General features: G+C 36.0%; 1 protein-coding gene across 2 annotated transcripts; it reads right to left on the minus strand.

The window, feature by feature from the left end:
• Positions 1–229: 229 nt before the first annotated feature.
• Positions 230–11,504, minus strand: LOC122035863 (B3 domain-containing protein Os07g0563300-like). 2 transcript variants are annotated; one of them, XM_042595010.1, is made up of 14 exons: positions 11,127–11,504; positions 10,591–10,672; positions 10,359–10,457; positions 9,414–9,738; positions 8,947–9,340; positions 8,736–8,832; positions 7,861–8,035; positions 7,360–7,436; positions 6,639–6,687; positions 6,330–6,562; positions 5,355–5,404; positions 2,605–2,718; positions 1,401–1,468; positions 230–1,169 (listed from the first exon to the last, which is right to left on the minus strand). In XM_042595010.1, the coding sequence occupies exons 1-14, from the start codon at positions 11,279–11,281 to the stop codon at positions 592–594; spliced, it is 2,496 nt and encodes an 831-aa protein (XP_042450944.1). In that variant the 5' UTR covers positions 11,282–11,504; the 3' UTR covers positions 230–591. The 2 variants fall into 2 exon arrangements, with proteins under 2 accessions (XP_042450944.1, XP_042450942.1); XM_042595008.1 differs by having other exon boundaries at positions 6,330–6,565.
• Positions 11,505–12,113: the final 609 nt, after the last annotated feature.

Genomic DNA, 12,113 nt, shown 5'->3' on the forward strand with positions numbered 1-12,113 from the left:
ATTAGCGCATTTGGCGACCTGGTTATAAAACGAGTGACATGACTTTTGAATGTAAAATAAATATATTAAATATAAAACTAAGAAAATAGGAGTAAAAAAAAATTAAATTATAGTGGGAATATTTTGCAGTGCACACCTAATTTTATCTAATAGCTTTTAGAAACATTTAATGGGTACATATGCCTCTTTTAGCCAATCACAACCATCAAACTTAGAGAAGATAAACAGGTAAAATAAATATAAATGACTTGATTAATTAGGATCATAACTTGCAAGGAAGGCCTATGGATACGTTAGTGTCCTTTGCATAATTAATGACTGTACAGATAGTTATAAAATTGGCGATCAAGCAAAAGGTGATGTTGCCCAAATGGGCTACTCACTTTAGCGGAGTTACTTTGGATTCTGCACTTAGTATTTTAGGAAGTCCCTTTGGACTGTTCAGTCAGCAGGATCGAGCTTGATTCGATCCCAACTGCCAATTGATCAGCGGCCCACGTCGATAATGCACTCTGTCTGATGGATACAGACCCTTTCTCACTATGATCGCTGGTCTCTGATGAACTTCCGGATTCTCCGAAAGTTACAGGTTCAGTAGGGTACCAGTGTCACACTTTGATGTTGTGTCAATGGTTCTTCCTCCCTCTCTGGTTGGATGTTCAAATCAATCTGGCGTGTTTTGAGAGGGGACGCAGATGTTGTTCTGTGATCAGATGCTTCGTCGACTACCATGTCGACGTTCAACGTATCTACCTTCTGAGTGGCAACCTCATCGATCGGACCGGTTGGTGTAACATCCATACTCGCTGGTTGTGGTGACAAAAGTGGTGATGGCAGGATGGGTGACTTCTGCTTTGCTGGTGTCTCGGATGCCTTCTCCGACTGACGCTTTTCGCGCCTTAACTCGAGCGTTCTGAACCTGCGTTTCACAGTGAGGCAGACGTTGCATGTGCAGTGTGGCTTGTGCTTGGGGCCCTTGCCACTGGGAGGCTGGATACAGACAATGCAAGTGCAGCCAGGCTTATGCCGGGGATGTCTTGTTGTTGGTTGGGAAGATTTGTGGAGGCTTTTAGTGTAACCAAGAATAGCGAGATTTGCAAGTGTATCAAGCCCGTCTGACACTTCAACGCTGTCTCTTTCTGCTTTCGCCTTCCCCTTTTTCAAAACACCTGTTGTTCACAGAAACAATTGGAATCAATAATTGCATTTGAAGTACTCGACTTCAGAAAAGAAACTGGAAAATCCAACAGCTAAGCCACAATCCTTTGTAATTGTAGTACATTAAGCTACCTTTAGAAAATGATAACGAATAAACATACCTAATTAGCAGAAAGTATTGAATACTGACAATCTTTGGAGATTATAGCCATAGTATGACTGAGGAAATAATATATATATACCTGATTTACAGGAGACCATGTCTGCTATCTGCTCCAAACTCAATTCTTGAGCAGAAGAACAAGATGACCTGAACATATTGAAAGAACCAGTAACAAATAGTTGAATAGGATTGAGTAAATTGTTGACAAGACTATCACACTTTTGGTAAATCCGTGTATATACACAACTAAGTAACAGGGGTTTAATTGGAAAGAGTTGCAAACTTCTTTTTCCAATGACAAGTTTAGAAACAATGGTTTATGTTTTAAGGTTGAACATAAGAATGCAACTTTCGTACAACAATAAACAAAAGGTGGAATGAATTATGATAGATTGATGCACGTAAAAATCCTTCCAGGGACTATTCATGTGTTCTTAAGATGTACAATTCAAAGGCACAATTCCAGGGCATCTAGGGCGTTTCTATTAGTTTTCAGAGACCAAGACAGCAACTATTTTGGGTTGTCAGTTGGACATAATAACTTCTTTCATCCGGTCAGATCATCAACGTCAGTCAAAGTTTAGCATGAATCATTAAGATTGCTATTTATATCAAAATGTTATAGGGTCAATTTCAAAATATATCTCAGCGTTAACCCCTTCACAAATTAATGTTCACCTTTTAGTTTAAAAAAATAATCATAATCAATTAAATCTTCAATAATGAATCGCATCCTGAGATGATAATTTTTATCCAATGTATCATATTGCCACGCGATACCGAATTACAAATAATTGACCCATCTTGTTTATATCACTTAGCTATTTGAGGAACTCAATTAATTGACTGCACCGACCATACTTAGGTGTCATCTCATCACTTAATTGTAAATTGATGATATTAACAACAGAATCTAATTGTTAAGGATTTAAATAAGTAAATATAGATTTGTTTAAACTAACAGGCAAAGATAGACATGTAAAAAATGGTAAAAGTTGGAATAAAAATTGCACCTGACCCAATATTAGACAGTACGATCCTACACATGTTTATGATATTGCACAAAATCATGATGAACTTGCAAACAAGATCTGAAACAGAATAATGCAAGTCCTAGTGATTTCCTGTATGAAAATACTCATTCTAGATTTTTCTGATTCTCTGATTCTAACAGAGCATTGACAACCATATACTTTAAATATTCATGATTCATTTGAGAATGCCAAAATTTAACTAAAAATGAAGGAACTTCAACAATTCCAAAATATAAATCTCCAAGTCACCTTTCAGGATCCCAAACATTTTCCAAGCAAGTCCACCTGAATAGAAGTAGTGCATCCACTGGCACTTTGCGCCACTTCAAACATTCTTCACATCGAACCCATTGGTGACTTTCACTGGACAATGTTACAAAGATTGAAAACAAAGCAACACTTGTAACAATATACATATTGGTGCATATTTGATAATACTAGCAAACATCATGAATTTACCTACAGAATTAATCAATCTATATATGGCAAGGTACAATGAAAATGAAGTGCATGAAAACTCAAACAGGAACATGACGATATCAGGCACTTGGTAGTTCTAAATGCTCAGTTAAATATTATTTCATCCAAGAGTCCAATTTTTCCTATTGCAAGAACCTAACAGTTTACATCACATATTAAAGTACAGCTAAATGACTAAAAAACAGATAATAGTTGAAACTATGTATCTGGATGCATGATTTTTATGATGGCTAAAGTGATTCTGCTAAGTTAAAGGTACAGTTAACACTATTGCATATCCCAATTTATGCACAAGTACAGAAAGCTAAGGAGAACCATAATAGTCATCTATTTATGCATGAGTAGAAACTGAGTGACAAGGAGAACTACAAATTTTGTCGTCTAATCATGCAACTCATAGGAATCTAATTCTCACAAGCAAAGTTTACAATCTTGGTCCTGTCGCACCAGTCCATGTTATTACGTACCATGTACAGCTGTAGCACATCATACAACAGAGTATATGGATAACTATGAGATGGCTTGATCATTCTCACATTGGCATTCCAAAATCCAAATTACACGCTTTTATCTCCAACGACGTAGTGCATGTAAAGTATAAGAAAATTATGGATGAAGAATAAGGCAATACTCCACTTCCTCCATCAGCTAAGTGGAACAGTCAAGTCCGGGGGGCAAGGTGTCATGGTTAGATCCTCCAGTGAGAGATCAGGGATCTAAAGTTTGAGACTTAGCTGCGGCGTATTATTGAAAATTTTTCTCCTTGATGGATGACAGACCTGAGAATGTTGACTGTCAAGATAGACCTCCATGTGCACTTTCCTGCTTTACCCAGGTGGTCGGTGGAAAACTTCCGTGAGACCGGACCGATCATTCTAGGTTCGACATTACTTGACTTGGTTAATCATTTTTTTTTTTAAGTGGGGCATTTAAGTATCCAACTTAAAATGCCAATACAGTATATTTGTCACTCTAGATTGCTTAAGAGAGCCTTTTATTACTTATTAAATTTTGTTTCTAGTGCAGCGTTTTCCCACTATCCTTCATCTATTTTTGCAGAAAGTAATCCCGACTTCAAATGCCACTTTAGAACCACAACATCAAACAGCCCAAGTGTCCCAGGTATTTGGGGTTGGAAATACGATCCATGCTCAAAGGTTTTGGCTGTCACAACCTTGTGCAATTTCCAACCTTTAGAAGATGACATTTCACCCTCCCAAAGTTTCCAATTATGTTCCTATTTGACATCCATATCTAACTCCATATAATTATTGAAAAAAATTTCTCCTTAATGGGTAGCGGACCTGAGAATACTGGCTGTCAGGATGGACCTCCATGTGCACTTTCCCGATTTACTCTGGTGGCCGGTAGGAAACTTCTGTGGGGCTGGGCCGGTCGTCCCAGGTTCGACATTTATCTGACCTGGTTAATCATTTTTTTTTCATGTAAGTATTGAAATCTCGTATCACTTGAAACAGGTGAGATATTCCATTGTTGTTATTGAGACTGAAACTGGCTCAAAACTGGGACCATAGTCAGATGCAGTGGCACCACATCAGAGGGGGGCCTAGCATGGAGATTATTAAGGAGGAGCATCGAGGGAGGGAGCAAAGATAGAAAGCCATTTAAATTCTCACCAATAAACATCATAACCCTTGGTGCACCACCTCTTCTTCCTTTTCTTCCTCCTCTTCTTCATCCAACTCTTCTGCTGCTCGTCCACCCTCTCACCTTATTTGATGTTGGATGGCGCAACTTCTTACCCAAAAATGACACATCAATTGACATTGATACTATCTCTTTCTAGCCAACAATGGGAAATGCCATGAATGAGATTTTAATCCTTACTATCAAGTCAAAGAAATAATCAGTCACAAGGCATAAGTGCCATCTCAAGTTGTAATGTCATAAATACCTAATTATTGATAATTAATATTTTACATGTTCCAATACATATTTTATAATTAAAGTTATACGTCATAAAAAATTTGAATAACTAAATTTAAATTATTTTATGGGATATTGAATAAATACTTAGTCTTCATCTAACAATTAAAATTATTATTATTATAAATTTATGACACTGATTCACAATTATATTAAATTAGTCATCATTTTAATACGTACTACTTTCCAATAGTCAAAACTGACATTCTTACTTGTGATATAATCATCACAAAAAATAAAAGGTAGAATTAGAGATCACTCGACATAAATTGGTGGTGATAGTCATACGAAGAACTATTTGCTGACACTTTGAGTAGATGATTGAATTTTTTCTAACAATCTCAGAATTTTTTTTATATATTTGCTCACAGAATAAACCGCATTTATGACCTTTACATAAAAATGTTAATGATTTATTTACATAAAGATTAAAATATCATGTATATTCCTAACAATTTTTTACTTGGATATTTTTTTTTTACAATTAGACTGGAGATAAAAACCATACCAAATGCATCAAAAGATATGTAAAAGCATGATGAAATATCAGGAAGATAGTCCAGAAAGAATACCCAGCTTGATCTGAGGTAAGGTATGTCTTCTTCCCTAGTACAGGTGCTTCCTGTAGTGTTGAGGAGAAAGAATTAATTGTTAAAGACAGATTCTTTGTTTGTCCTATTTATGCACAATAGTAAACAAGGCTACAATGGTGAAAGAAATGTTTGAGTTAGGTTTAACATGGCATCCAGTGACTTTCCATTTGTCATAATTATACTTGGAAATAAATATATGGAATCGCTGGGTTGATAATTTAGTGAAGGCAGAATATTACGAAAATTGGGTGCAGTTGCTTGGATTAAGTTTATTACAAGTAAATGCACTACAAGTCTACAACTCTACTACAACCATAACTACATGACTCACTACTGTTGCATGAAGAGACTCCACAATGCACAATAGCTTACTGACTTGCAGCCATTGCTGCAATGATCAAGCTTTTTTGAACTAGCAATTTAGAATTCAAATCGATCTCATAATTGGCATGGAGTGAATCATCGAATTGTCAGAAGGAAGACTAGATTGATTTAATTGTATGTGAGTGATTTCTTGCCGACTCCACCTAGTGGGATAAGACTGGTTGTTGTTGTTGTGAGTGATTTCTTGCTTGTTGAGGATCTAACAGACTAACAAGTTCAGATCTTTAATAATTCGTTAGCTTAATTTCACTGAATAGAATAATCTTAATTAGGAAAAGTAGTCATGTTCTAACAGAAGATCTTCTCTGCAGGAATTAAAGCAGTTCTACAGAAATGAAATTTCACAGATAAGAAAATGATTGGTTTAAGCAAAAAGAGATTCACTCAATGAGCAATCATTTTATGGACACTGTGGAGATATGGTGTAAAAAGTGAATACTTAAATTGAATAATAAAACAAGAATCCTTAAATTGAATCTCTCATTAAATCCCCACAAAACCTAATGCCATGATTTAAAGATTTTTGCAAAAATAATCAAGTATGACATAAAATTGAAGCTATTTATTCACCTCATATTCCTCAAATTCATGGCCTTCGATAACAACAATACTAGGAGAAGAATTGGGAGCCGGGCGGAGCAACTTTTGAGCCTCTTCCCATGTCAGTTTCAATTCCATGGATTCCTCATTTTCAATACGTAGGCGGTAACTCTTAGAGCCAAGAGTTTTGGCTTTTCTTTTGCTAGGAACCTGCAATAACTTGGTGGTAGATCCATCCTTTTGTACAAGTGAGGTGATCTGATCTGCTGCATTGACCATTATGACAACTTTAGAGGTTTCAAAAGAAACATTTAGGGTTCCATATTGTTCTCTTATTACCTTCTGGTGGTGGTGAGATTTCGCTGCTAGATTTATGTGTTTCAGGATCCTGCAGGTTACAAAATCCAACTTTGAATCATGGTGCAAGTCAAAATCGCAGTTACCAATTTTAGCTTAGAAATCATGATGATGCAACACAAAATTAGGGAATGGCTATGAAATTGTAACACTATAATAAATTATATAACAGATGTTTAACATAAATTATGCAAAATTCATGAATAATACAACACCTTTATCAAAATGTAACTTATCTTTACATGATTATATTAGCACAGACTAGTTGGATGCTTATATTTGATAAAGCAAATGTGAATCAATCAAATTAGGAAAAGAAACCATGCAAAGGCATTAATAAAAGAAACTCGGTTCTTGGCAAAAAAAAAAAGACCAACAATGTTTATGATCCCATAGGGTTAGCTACATAAATCAATTTCAGCAATATAATATGCAGGGCTATACTCTTCAGCGTAGGGCAGTCAAACTTTAATTTTGTTAATACATAAATGACCACTGACCAACAAAAAAACAAATTCAAATTGATGCATTGACAGTGCATTCAATTGGAAGGTTTAGAGGAGCATAGAAGCAAGTGGTGAGAAGTTTCTCTATCAGCACAATAACATGCTACATGATAAAGCAGGATTAATCCATCTCCAGAACAACAAAATTCTAGCCAAGCATATACATTTTTTGAATGCCTAACACTTGATCAACCAACCTGTTCAATAGAGCTGTTAGAAGCCTTTCTAAATCCCATGACCAACTTTCCTTCTGGATCTATCCTACTAAATGTAACTGCAGAAATACATTTAGCTTCAACACAAAAATAAAAATAAACACCATACAACTATGTTAAACTACACTTGTACATTGCATATATATTGCCTTCACAACTTTAATATGTCAAGCGTGAAACAATAATATAAAACTAAAAAACTAAAGCCATCATGAGAAACATCTTCCATAAGATAATACATAAGGTAACTTTGATATATCATCCCATGATGACAAGATGATGCAAGAGGATAATTAAACTAAAACTGGAAGAGATGGTATATAAAAGAGTTAAGATCAAATATGGCCAACTTAAAGAAATGTGTGTCAATGCATCCATTGATCTTGGGGAGGATTAATACGGATTATCTGGAGAAACCATGGAAGCATTCAATAGCAATATCTTTGCCCAAGAGATGATCATCTAAATATATTAGAATAATACCTGTGTCACCTGCTTGCAGTTGCATTGCCTGAATGCAAGGTGTAACCCCCTCCAACACATACATCCTACTGTTGTTGTTAGGCCAAAATCGAAATTGGAATACCCAATCCTTTCCACTTGCATCCTGAACTTTTAAAGGAAGTCCTTCTGGCTGAGAAATCGCAGGGAAGTATGCCTGTGTTGAAAATATAGACAACAAGAAGGCCAACTAAGAAACTAAACTAGTTCTCTAGATGAAAACTTCCGGTGGATCAAAAAGTTAACAAACAAGAATATGTTTATCTAAAGAGCTATTGCTATATGTATGAAGCAAATTTGATAAATATGAGGTAATATAGGTTAAGATGGAGTGAAGGGTAGAGAGATATTATTAGCAAAACCTTGCATAGATGACAAGATAGAATCCATGTCACCTTCTCCAATAGTTGGGAGTAAAATAATTTGTTTTTTCATTGTATAAAGCTAATAAAACTCAATCCCAGTAGCTATGTAATGTATTCCATGCAAAGTCAGACCAACAATGAGTTAATGAGTTTAATGGCATTCAAAAGTACAGAAAGCCACAAATCCTTAAGAGCTGTGAAGTACAGTGTACAAAATAAAAAATATGTTGGATAAATAATTCAAGAATTCAGCTTAGCAATCCCTCGACAATAAATAAGTAGGAAATATGTGGACTCTATCGAGATCTAATTCCCTTGGTGCAGAACATATTATTTTATTGTAGTCAGGCATCATTGAACATTAAACTTTGTTGGACAAATTAGGCATTTTGTACGGACATTAAATTTTAGAAGTATAAAAAAGAGAATTATTATTTAATGAACTTAAGGTTTCTGAAATTTCTAATATTAATACTAAAAAAATGAAGTTACCTCTGCACATTTCTTTGGAAGCACCAGTCGTCCAATCCGCCCGGCATCGCTAGCGCTTAACATCTTTTCAAACAAGGGAGTGATGGAGGATTGTGGACTTGTAACAGTTAAGTAAAGACTTCAGTAACATTTAAGGGGTAGGGAATAACATCATAGATAAGTACATTAAGGTATGCGTGATAATGCCAAAACATACAAAATAGAAGGATACTCGCCAGATATTTGTTTCATCTCTTGATTTGTTATCCTAGGCCAATATCGAGGAAGCAATTGTGTCCGTGGATAGGTATCAACTCGAGTTCTTCCATTGCGCATTTGAACTTGCAATTCAGCTTCATTCATACGTTGAGGGTAAAACTGCTTTGATAATGGAGTAGTTACTTGTGCTGGTGGTTGGTTTGGTGAAAGATTCATTGGATCTTTGACTCCATTTGATGATGAAAAGGATGCTGGAAGACCAATAAGTAGAGACGAGTTTTCTTTTGAAACAGGTAATTGTTGCAACTTGATAGATGAATTTTGCTTTGCTTCAAAGTTTACTAAGGAACTGGTAGAACAAGGGTCTGCACTTACTGATTTCCTTATAGACATAGGATCATTTTCTCCTACAAGAAGTTTACCAAAATGCCAGCATTATCTACGTATAATATTTTCCGTAACAAAGAAATGACTCCAAACCTGTATTCCCGTGAGTGTATTTATCTCGTGAGATGTTGTTAAGGTTGGTAGCAATTTTTCTCTCGGGCTCAAATTTCTTTTCATGTGCTGAAATAGAATGGCGTCCTCCAGGTGCCAACTTCTCAATGCTACTAGGTCTGTCAAATTCATATGATAGTCTTTGTTGCAAATCAGACTGCATTGTCATATTCCACATATGTGGAGCTTGACGCCACTGACCACACAATGGAGTAGCAATTGATCTCCAGGTTTTAGCAGGTGAATCTCTCCCTTCAGGTACATGCTGTTGCATAAGCACAAGAGAAGATGATATTTGATTTGGTGCCTAGAAATTTATGAATAGGAATGAAGTCAACAAGCAAAGTATTAAAAGTCTGATATATCTGAAAAGTTAATATTGGATATCTATATTTTTACTCATGGCATGGAATGAGATTAAATGCAACAAATAACTGTGTTAATAGATTAAAATCAATTCAGTTGAATACAGCTACCAAATGATTTAGTATGGAGAAAATACAATAGAATCGCATGATTGCTGTTCTGAGACCCCTAGCTCCGTTGTCAATTAGACCATTTCTCCAAGTATAGATGTTTGATTAGAAAGTATAGTAGTAATATACAAGGATAAAAAAAAAATTATGTAAATTAAGGAACTTATCCTGATAGCATTCAGTTTTGAAATAAACATACAGCAGCAATTATACCAGCACAGTGTCTTTCTAGCTAATCAGATTATCTCTCATATTATTTAGTGCCTCTATATCATATGATGATAGAAATTTTGGACCCACAAAAAATCCAAAAGACAAATTCTAGATAAAGACAAAATGTTCGAGTGATGTTGCAGCTCGAACAATAAATTATGCTAGAGTCAATAAAAGAAAGGAAGAATCAAAGATAAGTACTGCATAACAGTGATAAAAAGAGGCTTCTGCAGCGCACCATTGTAAGAGATTTCCTAGCGCATGCGATGCATTCAACTCCTCCAGCATCAAGAAATACATAAGTCTGAGCTGACACGATACACCCACAATGCAGTCGCTGTAAACAGGACAACATGATAAGGTATACGACACAGATAGCCGCAAACGAAGATTTTGCCTTCAGCCACGGCCACAGGCCCACAAGTAACATGCTTACATGCTAATCTAAATAGTTAACAGATATCTCTAACCTTGACGCACGTCTCACAGTTCCTCCAACCAGAATCATCGGCATGAAACGTCTCGCAGAAAGTCCCTTGCTCAAACGCGGATCTACAGTGGATAAAATCGGGATTTAAATATAAGAATGACACAATTGATTGGAGAGAAAATTCGAACACGAAAATAATAATAATAAATTACATACATTTCGCGTATCGGAAGCATAAGATGACATCTGTTAACATTTCTACCGTAATTATTAAACATAAAAATTTACCTCAAACACGTCGCAATAATAGAACTCCATTTTTGGGTAAGAAATAGAACAATCAATTTAGAAAGCACGTCATCGTAAAATAATAAATGAACAGATATACGAAAAGTAGATGGAAAGAAACAACCGCCGCCGCCGCGGTGGCTCACTGGAAAACCAAATCTGAGCACAGAAAAACTCGAATCGTGAATGACCCAATACGTTTTTAGACAATATAAACAGAATAAACGGTTTATGAATAAAGGGACAGTAACATGAAGTAGTAGAGTGGGCGAGATATAGAGGCTGTACGAGCAGCGGTCGCAAAGCTCGGCGATCTCTCCAGAGCGAAGGCGCCATCCCCTCCTCCGAGGTGGCTGATGGTCCGATACGGACTCCTTACAGTGTGTGTTGAAGCAGATCTTGACCGCTGGCGCCGCTATAGACGCCGAAGAAGGCGAAGACATGTAAACGAGAAAAATGGAGGAAGCGGCCGGATTAGAAGCCGAAACCCTACGCTTGAGCTCGCAATCCGGAGAAGCAGTTGCTTGAGTCGGGCGACATGAGAGCTGGAAGCGGGGAGGAGAGCTGCGAGGGGATTGGGCGACTTCGATCGAAGGAGAGCCGCGCGAGCTGCAAGGGAAGAGGCGAATGAATTGGAGTGCGTGCGAGCGAGCGAGAGTAGAAGAATGAAACGGGGCGATCGCAGGCCGTTAAGAAAAACTAGTTGACGAACGCGATTCTCTGGGTCCGGCGCACGCAAAGCTACCCGAAAAGATACCCTAGAGGCCGCGGCAAAAGGACGAGTGTGAATGGTTGTTAGGTGGAATCATTCATGCAACAATCTATTTACGTTTGGTAAAACGGCACGCGCTGCATGAGAAATATTTTTATTATTATTTTTGTTTCTTTTACATTTGTATTCATATAAAAAAAATATGAATATATGAATATTTGTTGAAAGTCATTACAAACTAGTCTAATATTTTGCTTCGTATTTGAAGGAAAAGAACAGCTATGTTTTCCATATTATATAAAAGTCTAATATCAACCAAAGCTATTATAATATATTTAAAATTACTAAATGATTACATATAATAATATTTAGATATTATTTAAATAGTAACAAGATATATATATATATATATATATGATGTAATACTAAAATATTCAAAGAAATAATTAAAGAAACAAAATTTAAATTATAGGTGAATCAAAAGATCATCTATCTATTGTAAAAAAATAATTATATTATAATTATAATAAATTATTTTTTATCACATTAAGTAAAATTAACTC

This window comes from Zingiber officinale, unplaced genomic scaffold, assembly GCF_018446385.1.
Source record: "Zingiber officinale cultivar Zhangliang unplaced genomic scaffold, Zo_v1.1 ctg125, whole genome shotgun sequence".
NCBI classification, from domain to species: Eukaryota; Viridiplantae; Streptophyta; class Magnoliopsida; order Zingiberales; family Zingiberaceae; genus Zingiber; species Zingiber officinale.

What these genes read in the sequence shown, in the direction of transcription:
- LOC122035863 (XM_042595008.1), bottom strand. Translation starts at nt 11,281, where the DNA reads ATGTCTTCGCCTTCTTCGGCGTCTATAGCGGCGCCAGCGGTCAAGATC. An exon ending in GAGCTTTGCGACCGCTGCTC is followed by an intron (nt 10,673 to 11,126) that starts GTACAGCCTCTA and finishes TATCCACTGTAG; the next exon opens with ATCCGCGTTTGAGCAAGGGA. An exon ending in CTTACCTCAGATCAAGCTGG is followed by an intron (nt 2,719 to 5,354) that starts GTATTCTTTCTG and finishes AACATTGTCCAG; the next exon opens with TGAAAGTCACCAATGGGTTC.